General features: G+C 36.5%; 1 protein-coding gene across 1 annotated transcript in view; it reads left to right on the forward strand.

The window, feature by feature from the left end:
• The window catches only part of ADGRB3 (adhesion G protein-coupled receptor B3), a 705,567-nt gene extending 692,266 nt beyond the window's left edge, over positions 1-13,301 (forward strand). The window contains exons 29-30 of the mRNA XM_054722440.1: positions 7,306-7,410; positions 13,113-13,301. Of these exons, the coding sequence (XP_054578415.1) occupies positions 7,306-7,410; positions 13,113-13,301 (294 nt within the window). The remainder of the gene's footprint in view (positions 1-7,305; positions 7,411-13,112) is intronic.
• Positions 13,302-14,392: the final 1,091 nt, after the last annotated feature.

Genomic DNA, 14,392 nt, shown 5'->3' on the forward strand with positions numbered 1-14,392 from the left:
CATCATATGTAACTCAAGGAGGTAAATGGCAGGTAGAAGTTGGCCAAGGTGTGATGACATGCTTAAGAAACAAGAAGCAAGTTATATGTCACTTGGAACCTATGCAAAAAAAAGACAAGACAGAGGAGATAATTTAGTAACCATACTGCAAAGAACTTAGACCCCAAGAGAGGAAATTTTACCTGATCTGTTACTAAAAGCTGCTAGGGCTTCTCTGTTGTATTTTATTTTTTAGTGAGGAATGATTTTCTATGATCTGGGCTTGGAAAGATTAATGTGGCAGTAATAGGAAGGATAGGTTGGAATAGGGTGAATGTGAAAGTTGAAACACAAATAAGAAAGTAACTAGTCCAGGTAAGAAATAATGAAGGTCCATTTCCTAGAAGTGATAGGATAATTAGGGGATGGGTAGATGGGTAGAGTTAAGATCTATGGAATTTGTCCTTGACTTTGCAGGCCTAGGCCTGGATTTCTAGTACCATCAACAGATCCAGGGAAATTAAGTCACCTCATTAGGATGAGTTGCATTTAATACTATAGAAATTAAGATGGCTAACAGTGTTAAATCAGGAATATTAGGCAAGTAGTTTAAATTTTCTGTCTGGGTTGAGGATGAAGCTCAAATAATTCTTAGTAATGTAAGTATAAACATCCATTCTGAAACTATATTGGACATTGTTTTCCATTCCATGCTAATTATTTATTTTCTCTTCCAAATATGGCAATAAACCTTGTCATATTCTTCTATGGGGATCATTTAGGCTCTTAAAAACACCTAGAATTTCACACATCACATACCCCTTTCGCTTTTCAAACTGGAGAGAGGTAAAGGTGAACAGAGGGCACGAGGCAGCACAGATTAACCATGGCCTAACAGATCTTGGGAAACATAGTCAAGTAAGATAAAATATTGTTATTTTAGATCACTATGAAGACAGGGAAACTATGGCATAAAATAGAGGTTTTCAATTTTTTTTCATCTCGTGACACATAAACTAAATACTAAAATTATGTTGCATACCAAAAAATATATTTTTTGCTGATTGGATTTGTTCATACTGGACGGCTAATGTGTTGGCTGTTGTCATTTTTTTCATTTGACAATCTAAGGGAAAAGCGGTTAGTGCTCCTGACTTACTAGTCAGGTATTGCATATTTCATGTTTTAAAAGTTCTTTCGGCACACTGATTGAAAATTGCTGACATAGAAGATACATTTTATGTTAATTTCTAAATTAAAGCATATGAATCCTAAGAAACATCTAGGCCCCTCCCCGCTTTGTCCCTGACCCGACCCCCAGCAGTAAATGCACTGTTAGGCGATCCGTGCAAATCCCCAAGGAAAAGTTTGAACAGTGCAGTACTACGTTACATCTATCTCTTCCATATTACTAAATTTAAACTGCTGCAAAATTATTTGTAGCCAAGTATACTGTTGAGTGACAGTGACAAAAAATAAATTATATATTATATATATATATATATATATATATATATATATATTCAGTTTTTCAGACCCTTATGTCTAGTTCCTTTTAAGCCCTGGGTGCTACTTATTCAAATAGAAACATACTTGAAACCAATGATACTATGTCAGGCAGTTCAAGTGGCTACATTGGGACTCTGGCCAAGGATAGGTACATAAAACATTCTGTTCCCACTCATATTTAAAAATAAAGCTAAGATCCTGCTAACTTAGTAGTTGAGTGTTGACCCATGAACCCAGAGGTCATTGGTTAGATTCCAGGTCAGGGCACATGCCCAGGTTGCAGGCTCGATCCCTAGTAGGGGTTGTACAGGAGGCATTTGATCGATATTTCTATCTCTCTATCCCTCTCCCTTCCTGTCTCGCTAAAATCAAGCTAAATTTCTGCAATGTGTGTTGCTTCTATAACAAGAGTTTTGACATTCATTTCAGACTAGTATTAACAGCCACTCTGGATGGAAGCCTTATATGCAAAGCAGTAAAGAATAAAAATAGCCATAGGTTTAGAACAGTAAATATGGGCAGTGGCAATAGAAGTGTATAAATTCCTAAGGCTGGTAAAGTTAATTCAGGCAAAGTGGTTTCTAATTCCTATCAGCACATGAGTTCCAGGCCCCATAATCTAAAGTTTACAGTCAGAAAATTCTCCAACTTTTTCTGTTGATAAAAGTCTGAATATAGTAATACCTATCTTATCCTGTGTAATTCAGACTTACAGAAATCCCAACTCTATAATTCAATTTTTGAATTTAGAAGAGAGAACCTCTAAACTACTTTTATCAAACCTTCCTACAGGCCCTTTATGAGCCACTTGTAAGGAAAATATGGGAGAACAGTAGGATGAGAAGGGGAAGAAGGCAGGGTTCCTGCCTGGGGCAAAGGAAAAGAGCCTTCCTTCCAGTGGGGAAACCTTTTCAATAGCAGACAAGGCCAGATTTATGATGGCCCTCCCTGTTATAGGCATCTTCCCTAGTCAATATGCCCATGCCATCTCATTCATTTAATTTATCCCATACACACTTATCCATCACCCGCTGAATGCCAAACACTGTGCTAGGTGTCAGTGATACTAAGTCACTGCCCAGAAGGTGTTCAGAGAGAAGATATGGAGACCAACCTTTCAAACGATTAATGCAGACCTGTGGGATAGTTGCAGGTGATCAATATCCACAGAGTTTATGGGCTCCCGACAAAAGGCAGCTAACCCACCCTAGATTGTTTCATCTCCTTTTCCATCTGAATAGGCATAATCGCAGACTTGAGTAGTCCAAAGGAGGGTGATCTTTGCATCTCTGGGATACATCTAAGATGACAGCATGCACAGAAAACCAACTGTGGAATAGAATGAATTTCAGCTCTCTCACCACCTGTGTGAGCCTGAGAGCTTGACTGATCCTCTTGAGCTTCAGTCTCCAATAGAGTGAAATGAGATGACGACTGCTACCGCCCAGGGTCATTGTGAGGATTAAGAAAGACAATAATGGCTACATTGCTTAAGCGCCATGTCAATCACTGGTGACTGACACTATACTTTCCATGCAGAAGACAAAACAGGCTGGGCGCTTAACGTGTTAAGTGGCTCTTATCTGGGTCTCCACTGATAAGTGACTTACATCCCCTTTTAAACCTTCAAAACAACCCTGCAAGGCTATTCTGACTACTAAAACTGGGGCTAAAGGATGATTGGATTTTGTGCCTCAGACCACACAACTTGAAAGTGATGGAATGAGATCTAAATCCAAGTTGTCCAGACCTAGAGTTCTTAGATTTGACATAACCCTAGTATCTAATCTAGGAGATCACCTGGGATATAGTAGATGCTCAAGATAGACAGATTGTTATTAAAAAAAAAACATCAGGATGTAAACAAATTCCATGAAAGTGCTTTACAGTTTATCATTTTTCTCTAATATCAACAATTAAAAGGCTGCAAAGAAACACAAACCTTTCATGAGATAGTATTTTTTGTGCAGTTAGAGTATAGATTCATACACAGCTTCAAGAAATGTTGAGTGATAATAATTTGAGTGGAAGGGAGCATTACCAAGCCTTTATCTTTATTACAAGAGATGCCTTTAATAGCTGACAGGTATTGTAACTGAAGGAGTGTGAATTTTTTTATATATTGCCAATTAAAATATATGTATTTAAGTAGAAAATCCATATGAGTTACAATTTAATCATTACAAAGTTTTAGAAAACTTAGTTCTAAATTGACTTTTTCACAGAAGTCAATTTCTTTGGGACACAGGATGAGTCATAAAAGAAAGAAAAAGATAAACAAATAAACCCTAAGGTCAGTAAAAAAAAAATCAAAATAGCCATTAAAATGGACCAATAAGATTTATAAACATGGAAAATTCTCATTGGGTGGTTAAAACCATCAAAAGCATGAGTGCTATAAATTATTATTCTGAGAAGTAAATAAGGGGAAACACTTATTACTTATTAAAACCACAGCTAGGTTTTTATCCTCAAACATTGCTGAGTTAGAAACTCTCCAATATTTTCTGTGCTGCCAGCTTTCTTGTCATTGGAAACTTCCCCACTAAAAAACTGAAAGATACACTTTTTTTTGTGAACAGGAAGGAATCATGCCCACGACAGATACCTGAGCTGTCGATTAGCAGCTCCAACGTGGTACTTCTGTCAGAACCACTAGGCCATCATTGCTATGGTGATTTCTGGCTGCACCAAAGTGGGAATTTCAAATTAAAATGATTACTGGCATGAAGATATATTTGCAATTACTGTTTTTTTGGTAGGAAAGGCCCCAGATTGCAGCATCCATTTGTTTGTTTGTTTCCACATTAATTTGAGTCCTTGAGCTTTAATATTCAGAGGAGCTCTCATGAACCTATGTAGAACATTGCAAAATGCTTTTTGGTTATATAACATTGGTGTCTACCACATATATTTTGAGTATATTCTAAGCAATCCAGTTTCTCAAAATCCACTCAATTCAGAATCAGGTGCTGCCCATTCAGTCAGAATATGACTATAAACACTCTAGTCAGCTAATGTATCCTCATTTCTCTGAGATATATTTGAGCCTTTAAATCATTAAACATGCTTTATCTAATAGAAATATTTGTTTGCAAGAGACAGAGTGTCTTTAACAAACAAAAGAGAACTTTGTTGGAAGGATATGGAAAAAATTCACCTCTTGGCCAGGGGACAGTAGAGGTCTTGATTCACATTTTCAATAGCATGGGAAAGTGTAGCTAGTTCCCAAAGTGACAATCCTCATATGAGTTGAAAGATAAAAGGAGACTGCACAAAATCATATGCCCACCTTAAAACGGAGGTGCTGTGCTAATAATATCAACTATCTTAGAAGACAATGCGTTCCTTATCTTTGGGAAAGGACAATCTCATTGAGGGAAGGGAATTTAGGTATAAGATAAAAATTATACCAGAAATTCTCTGAATTTCAGAAAACAAAAGAAAGGGAACAGACAATATACAGGGAGAACTGATTTAAGAATTTTCCACTTAAATATGAATACATTAAAATATAGGAATCTACCTCACTTGCATTTCTCTTAGCAAATCCCCCTATCACTTACTCTCATAACCCTGCCATTTATTTTCCTGATCACAGCTCTAATCTAACGTGTATTTGAGTTATGTGATTAAAGCCTATGTCCTTCATTGTATCTCAAGCTATAAGAGGGCAGGAACTCTGCCAGGTTTTGCACACCATTGTTACCGCAGCATCTAGAACAACATGTGGTGTATTATCTGACAGAATGAAATACCTTTAGAGAAAATCTGACAGAATGAAATACCTTTAGAGAAATGTCAGTTGCGTGGCATCACTGCTACTATACCCTAGCAGAAAATAACTACATAGTAAGATTCATGATCATGAAAAATTCTATTTGTAAATTAGAACCAATCATCAGTATACTGATTACTATACTTTTCAAAAAAGGTATTTCTTATCCACAAATCCATCTTTTAATCAGTGTCTAAGGACCTGATAATGAATGGGAACATCTGCCTCCCCTAGGATAGAATGTACTGCAATATGTTTGCCAGCTACGTGGTCTTCAGAATCCCTCTATGGAGTTGCTTATGCAAATCCTCACTCTTATAAATCTCTATCAGCCATCACTAGTCAAATTATGTTTGCCTGGTGTTTCCCTGTAAATCCTGCAAATCTGTTTCCTGTACTCTCCCCAAAACTGATGGGAAGTTAATCGCTCTATAATTGCTTGCTATGTTTCATGTCCCCATAATGAGTAATGTTGCCATGTTCTCATCCTCAACCACCTGATTTGTCAACAACAGTTCCTAGAGCTAAGAGGAGTAGAGATGAAAATAATGTAGTTGTAGCAAGACTTTAAATAGCAGAATTATCTGAAATAAAAGTAGGCTAATAAAAAGAGAAGAAATTAGCTAAACAAAGTATTGCCTAAACACAGATCCATTAAATATAGAACATTAAAGTTGACATAAAAGAGAATAAGGCTTTAAAAAAAATTCCTCACCCAAGGATATGTTTTTACTGATTTTAGAGAGAGAGAGAGAGAGAAGAGAGAAACATCAATCATTTGTCCCAACCAGGATTGGAACCCGCCACCTTTTTGGTCTATGGGATGACACTCCAACTAACTGGGCATTATAGATCTTCCCCTAACGATATATTTATTTTTCAGAACAAATCCTTACTTTTGAAAATATTTGGTAATTAAAACAACAGACCAAAAGTGCAAATTATAGGGTAGGCATGAATATAATATACCTATGCAATACACATGAGGAAATGGTAAGTTATGAAACACATGCTTAAAAATACTATAAAATCTTGCACAAACATGAAGACACAACTTAGAGAATCACCAAAATACTATATTTTTTACTTGTAAAAAAAAAATTGAGAAAAGTATTTTCTCCTTTAAAATAACACTTTAAATATAGGGCATTTATTATTTTACTCTTCTTTATGTGTGCTCTTTTAAATGCTCTGTGATAGAAGATTCAGCCCATGTTACTGAACCCTGTGATAGAAGATTCAGCCCATGTTACTTAACCCAAGGTCATTTTCATTTATGACTCTATTTGTTCAGTTAATGTGAAGTTGGGAGAAAAGACTACAACCAGAGATGAAGAGTATCAATATATATTTGTGTCTGTGATTTTAGGAACTCTTCAACCACACAATTTATGCTTGGAATCCTAATTGTTAAAATTCAGTACCATCTCATGAATAAATATATGAAACCTATGGGTCAGATTTTCTTTGTGCAAAGCTCTATCAGTATTCACATGGAAAGTATAAGATTTTAGATCTTACCTATTTTTTCAGACACTTCAGTGCTTTGAGTCAGTCTTAAATGGCAGGGCCTGGGATTCTGTTCCCCCTTTAGTGCAGTCAGCTAGGATTTTAGTGTTTATAGAAATAAAACATTAAAAAGTAATATTTCCCATAGCAAACATTGAGAGACTCGGGTGCCTTACAAGTCCAAGTTTTTTGGTTGTTTTTCTTTACAATGTAACAATTTTTGTAAAACAGTTTTAACTCTAAATGATGAAAATCCTACACAGGAATGACTAGTACATTTTTAATGCACCCACAAGAGAAGCCTATTTTTTGGTAATCTTGTAAGTAGAAGAAAAAGCCATTTTTTTATGTTCAAGAAGTGCTGACTAGAAGACAAGGATTTGGTGGAACTCATTTGCATCTATAGCACCTTTTGGGACCTCCTAGTTCCTGCCAAACTTAATTTCCCTTATTAAGGCAAATCTATTAAATTTCTTTTTCTAATGCATTAATCAAATTAGAAATGAGAACCATCCTGTTGTCTTTTGCAGAAGGTCATGCATACAAGGAAGAGGCATATGGAACTGTTTCAGGAACTAAATCAGAAATTTCAAACTTTGGACAGATTTCGGGATATACCAAATACAAGCAGTATGGTGAGTATGTTTTGCTTTATCAGTACTTGATGCCATGCTATTAACGTGTCCCATTAGCTATTATCCCTGCCCTCCAGGAGCTCCTGTTTGTCTTGGGAACAAGATTTGGATCTGTAGAAAAAAATAACCCCCAAAAAATGGACTTTGGAATGTGCTAAGAGGCAAATTAGGAATGACAGAATCTTGAAGCACTTCTATTCATATTTCAGATGCTCTCATTTATAAATTTTAATTGAAATTAGTTATATATCAAAAATATTTTAGCTTCACCTGGCATTTTTATCAGATTTAAAAATGAACTAATATACAGATAATTAAATTTTTCCGGTTTTTTTGAAGGCTGGCATTTTAAGGTTATAAAATGTTACCTGAAATCAGAGTGGCCGGTTTTATTTCCAGGAGATTTGGGATACACATCAACCCTGAGGGCTTTGACTGCTGATGTGATCATTCTCTTCTCATTCATTCCCACTACTACTATCCTAACATCTGACTTCATCAAATAAAATGATATTTTGTGGTTACTACATGCATGGCACAGTCAGAGCTCTACGGAAGCTGCATAATTATTTGTGAGTCTAGAAATCAGTATACTAGTAAGAAGCTCACCAAGAACTATCAGATCCTGAGCAAATTGCATGGCTCAGGTCCCTAAAGTTCCATTTTCTCTTAAATTGAGCATAGAAAATAATAATATGTGTTTCCTTCGTGCCTCACAGCACTTTCCAAAGTGGGTAGGGCACTTGTGAGGGTCAGAAGCTAAGACTCAGCTGTAAGAAAGAGCTGGGATTGGCTCCTTGACACTACTCTTCACTCCGACTATAGTGTTCTTCCTTTTCCTGAACCTCTGCAGTCCATGGATGGACCTCCTCCCATCATCGGGGATTTTGAGTATCTATCTACCTACCTAGCTATCGCTCTAAGGTACATGGTGTTTGATCACCTCAAACTTTAGTGACTATTGTATATGTGTCATGAGTCTTAGTCCCAGCTTCCCAATCAGTAACATTAACTTTTGAAGAATATAATTTATGTATCTTTATGTTTGTTTTTCTTGTGTTCCTCTCAGTATTAGTATCGTCCTGGTCATGGTAAGTTATCAATAAAGGGCTGTTCTTGATTTATTGCATGTCTATAATAGTTCAATCTGTGTTTATTAAATGATGAGTATAAGAAATACTATACACTTTGGCTCTGTTCTGTAAATAGTTTAGGTATATATCTACCTATTTTCCTCCTTATAGGAGGAATCATGCATTATGTGAGATCACCATCACAAAGCTAGACATGTAAAAGATACTTTAATGTAATGAGTGGTTCTCTCTCATCTCCAAATATTAAGCTGTCAATTTTTAGTTAGCAGACAAATGAGAATTGCATTATTGAGATTAGACCCAAACACATTAGCTACTTATTTTGGAATATTAAAAGCTAACATCGAAATAAATTGAAGAAACTTTATTTGTTTAAACTAAAAGGAGAGTGTTATGCTTATAAATCTGAAAGGGTTATGCAACAGATACAGCTGGCTAGCTGCTATAATATGATTGTAATTTCCCCTTGTGGAATGCTCTGGCTATTAAATCATTAATGACACAAATATCTGTATCTCAGTTTCCTGACAACCAAAACAGTCTACTAATTACACCACATTTCTATAGTAGCATGTCTTTCTAAAAAAGATTTATAAATATTTATCATCTGGGAGGTAGGAGTAGGGAGGATAGCATTGTCATTGCTGCTTAACTATTGTCCTAAATATCTCAGAGCACAAAAAATGTTTCTCATTCAGTTTTGATTAATAATGAGCATGTATATGAGTGGGTCCATTATCATTAATTCAGTTATATAATTCATAGTGGCATATTGCTAATGAAAAACTGCACAATTGGGTAGAGAAAGACATTTTCAAAACAAAAATCTTGATAAAGTCTTTTTTTTTTTTTTTTTTTTGGCGACTACCTCACAACACCTGCCTAGCTCTGGAAATTATGGTAATTATGTAGAATTTTGGAAATCAAAGACAAAGCAAAAGACCATTTAGTTCCTTTCCCTGCTTCCAGGCCGGACAAAATTTAAATCACACTACAAAGAAAAGGTGTTGTTAAAAGAACTCTTCTACTTTGGATGTCTACCCCAAACTAGTCTCCATCAAGATCTCTTTTCCACCGAGGAGCCTCTCCAAATTTTTGCTTTTAGAATATAGAATAAACGTATTCCTTCTCACTTTGTCTCCAATAGAGATGTAGAAGGAAGGGGCTTAACCCTTTGCACTCGCTTGCTTTTTTCTCGATTCCTTTATTCTAATGCTAACCGTGTCGAGTCACACTCGACATCCAAGTGCAAAAGGTTAAACCGCAAGTGACAGCTAGCCTGCCCCTGGACCCATGAGTTATGGGAAACAGCTCTGCTGTGTTTGAGGTCGCTCTGAATCCTCATGTTCAGCTAACATTCTATTTCTGTTTATACAACCCTAAGACCAAATTAGCATTTTTGGAAGCTTCCATGCATATTGGCTTATATTGAGTATATAATCGATTAGGCCTTTTTCACCCATGTTGCATTTTGACTGCATCTTCTGTTCTGTACTTTAGCTAAAAAAATAAAAAAAATAAAAAACAGCTGCAAAAATTCAAGAAGTTATACTAACTCTGATTGAATCTTATAAGATTCAGGCCTCCATTGAAGCCTGCCCTGGCCCTGTAGCTCTGTCAAATTCAATGATCTCTTTGGGCTGTTCCACAGTTTATCATTCATTCACTTGAACCACTGAAAATGTTACACCTTTCCATATGAGTGTAGGCTCCACTCTTGTCACACTCAACCATACAGGAAGATCAGTAGTTTGTAGGCACCTTCCTTTGACTACCAGACCTCCTCCCTCCCTGCAGATCCTGTCCTTCTCTGATTGCTGGGTTCAGTTACTCTTCAGCACTAAAGAAGCATGGGGCCTCTCACCTAAAGGTTGTCTGCACATTTGTGAACAATGGTGAGGACCACACTGCAGCTGGAATGCCAGAGGAGATGAACCTGAAAGCCAACCTTAGTTTATTACCCACTAATGGAACCTCTTAGAAAGTTCATCACTCATGTACTGGCAATAATACTCTTTGAAATTAGAATCTAGACATTCTGACAAAGTTTAAAATTGGCCATTTTAGTTCATGTATCCATGGTGCTTGATCTTCAAAATATAAAAGGAAAATCATACCTGTTCCAAACATAATAAAACTCCTAGTTTCAAAGCAAACAAACTCACACTTCACATACCAAAAATTCTTTTAAGATTGAACTTTCGGTTAAACTAGCTTCTCAGAAAGCTTGTTTAGACACAGCGCTTGCCTAAGAGATAAATCTACCCTGTGGCTTGATTTGGCATAATTCACACCAGTGAATGTCTCAATTGATGACTAATGATTCAGGTCACTGTACTGCCCCCAAACGTGTAACCATTCCCCATCGCCTACAACATAAATTACAAATTTACTAGCCTGGCATACAAAGCCCTTATTCACCTCTGCCTGTTTTTTGTTTTTTTTTCCCTGCTACTCTTTTTTAATCCAACTAAAATAAATTGCTCATTGTTCTCAGAGTTGTCCCATCTCCATGCTCTGTGGATTTTTACTTCATAGTATGCATAACTGTTCAACCATCCAACCTCCAGCTCCACATGTGTCTTCATGACCAAACCTATCCTTCTTAGCCAGCCCTAATGTCACTCTCCTCAGAAAAGGTTATGTGCTTTCCACAAAAAGAAGCCATCTCTCCACCCTCTTCTGAATTCCCACAGCACAGTTCCTGGATCGTAGATATAGATATACCTCCATTTAACTGTAAGTATCTTTATAATAAGTATGATTACTATAGTGTGAGCATTTCTTAAATACCGTATGTTATACTAGGTGGCTCCACTTTTCATTTTTGCAACCCCACAAAGTAGGCAATGAGCTGCACATTTTGCTAACTCCTTTCGCCCACAATACAAAGCTTATCTCTGTTTTACAAATGTTCAAGTTGAGGTTCAGAGAAACTGAGTAAATTGCTCAAGGTCACATTCATATGAAATGGAGCAAGTGGAATTTGGACCTGCATGTATCATGCTGCTTTTCCATATTTGATTTATCACCTCATTCTCCCTAATGCCTCATATGATGCCCAGCACAGAGCAGCCGATAAATATTGGTTGGAAGGAGAGGGAAGAAAGGAGAGAGAAAAAAGGGGTGATTTACAAAACTTCAGACTATTAGACTAAATTAGAATTAATCCCTTGCACAGCTCCTACAGGTGAACTTTTTATTAAATCTTTGCTATTAGCTATTTTTTCTTATCTGTAGTCATGATGAAGCCTAAAAAGTGATTTTTAATAATTTATTTTCTAGTTATGATAAGTATTTCTACAGGTTGTCTTTTTTCTTTAGAATGATTTTTAATATACTGAGTGGAATGCAGATAATTCAAGTACATGTTTTATGTCCCCCCTGCTAATTTGATTATATTTAGAAAAAGGCCAGAATTTAGGGGTGGGGAGTGGGATAAACTAAAGCATCTATAGTTGTTTTAGTTTAATTTTCTCTAAGGAGCTTTCAGTCATGATTGCCTTCTTGTTCTTTGATGTTACTCAGTTTAGTCTATCCCAGTGATTGGCAAACCGCGGCTCGCGAGCCACATGTGGCTCTTTGGCCCCTTGAGTGTGGCTCTTCCACAAAATATCACTTGCGGCGCGCACGTACAGTGTGATTGAAACTTCGTGGCCCATGCGCAGAAGTCAGTTTTCGGCCTGGGCAAGTCTATTTTGAAGAAGTGGCGTTAGAACACTCAAAGGGCCAAAGAGCCGCATGTGGCTCGCAAGCCGCGGTTTGCCGACCACTGGTCTATCCCATTCCAGTGAGCAAATTGTTAGGCTATAGAAACCTTAACTGATGTGTCTACTCATATTTATTGAGCATCTATAACATACAGCATGGAAGGTTTAGGTGGAGTCATAATTAGGCAGGACTTAAATCGTAGGTAGCAAGAGGTTGTATACTATGAAACATAAGAAGAACATAAGAAGGAATAGTAACTGGTAGAGAGGTTTAAAAAAAAAAACACCCTTATATTGCTGGATATATTTTCTAAAAAGCTGTGCTCTTTGAACAGAAAAATAATTTTTATAAAATTACTGTGCCACCCAAATATATAAAAAATTGTGGGAAATACATAACAGCATTTTAATATTCTAAAAGGATAATTTCTTGAAGGAAAACTAAGCAACGATACTAATAAAAATTCAGTTTTATGAAATATGGCCAGTTTGGGTAACTGTTTTTATTATTACATAACATGCCCCTTTGCATAGCCTCAAAGATCCTGGTAAATACATTTTTGCATGTAATCTTAGCAGTAATTGATAACTACTTCCTACCTGAATGTATAGCCATACTGACACAAGGTGCCTAGAACATCATCTGCTGTGCCTTGCATAATACCAGTCACTTCCTTTTATTGCTGGAATATTTTAGGATAAGTTAAATAAGGTGTTCATCAGTTTTCTCAATGAAAGAAAACTGAAATCAAAGCCATTTCCTGCAGCTGGTCACAATTTAAAATCATCTCTGTAGCATATAAACTGGATTAAGGTCACAAACACGCTCTCTTCCTGGAAACTGCAACAAGCAGCAATCCTAGTCATCAGATGAATGACTCTCTTCTCTTCTCAACAGGAAAACCCAGCACCAAACAAGAACCCATGGGACACTTTCAAAAACCCTAGTGAATACCAACATTACACCACAATCAATGTCTTAGATACAGAGGCAAAGGACGCTTTGGAACTGAGGCCAGCAGAGTGGGAGAAGTGTCTGAATTTGCCTCTGGATGTGCAAGAGGGTGACTTTCAAACCGAAGTTTAACAAAATCAAAATGGACTGAGATGGAGACAAAATTTATTGCACTGACACTTAAGACTTGGGAAGCCTGACATTTCTATCTGGACAGCGTGACTATCCTATGTCAGGACCTTCACATGCCAAATGTCAGTGGTGTTTGCGTACGGTAACTTCTCCCTGGCCAGGCTAGTGGAGAGAGGACCAGGTGTACAGTTCTGACCATCCTGTGTTGTAAGTACCTGTGGAATGGATTTGTAAGGTAATCTTTATAGATAAACCTCAAGCAACGATTCATGTTGTAACCGCTTCATATGGTTTAGTTTTCAAAAAACTTCACCATGAAGCACAATGTATATATTTATGCAGTTTTTAAAGTTTATAACAGTCTGTTTGGCCATTACTACACTTTTTACTTTATAATATAAAAGCAAAGTTTTTGTCATTAAATGAATGTTTGTTGAGCTACATTCTTCATTGCTTTAAATGCAATAAAGTAATAATCTCACTTTTATATGAATAATATATTTCACATCTTTATTATTGCAGTTTTCTCTAGAAAGCTCTGAGAAGCTTTCTCTGCTGCAGCTGTGTATAAAATATTTAAAATGTTGTATGGTGTAAATAAACTTTTGTCTACATATCAGTTTTTTAGTGCATTTTATTTTAGATTTGTTGAATGGAAATTTACATATTTATAAACCTTTTTTGAATACAGATACTGAAAATGTATTCATGGTTTTAATAGCATACCGTTATTACTCCTTTGGGGCTAATGATTTCTCAAATGTAATAGTAGGTTTGTACAATGCCTCTGTACTTTCTACTCAAACAGCTTTTGGAAAAATGTACTATGTCAATGGGGCTTGTCAGAAACCTGCTGCCATCATACCCTTACATACACACACACACACACACGTACACGTACACGTGTGTGTGTGCGTGTGTGTATTTTCTTCTATCTTGTGGCAAAAAGACAACTAGTAGATAACAGTAAGTTAACATACAAACATAATACAGGGAAAATGTTTATTATAAGTAACTGCATGTTTCACAAAGGAAACTACTTGTACTACAGTTCTTGATAGCATGTGAAAATGAGAACTTATTCAGGGTTT

This window comes from Eptesicus fuscus, chromosome 10 (genome assembly GCF_027574615.1).
Source record: "Eptesicus fuscus isolate TK198812 chromosome 10, DD_ASM_mEF_20220401, whole genome shotgun sequence".
NCBI classification, from domain to species: domain Eukaryota; kingdom Metazoa; phylum Chordata; class Mammalia; order Chiroptera; family Vespertilionidae; genus Eptesicus; species Eptesicus fuscus.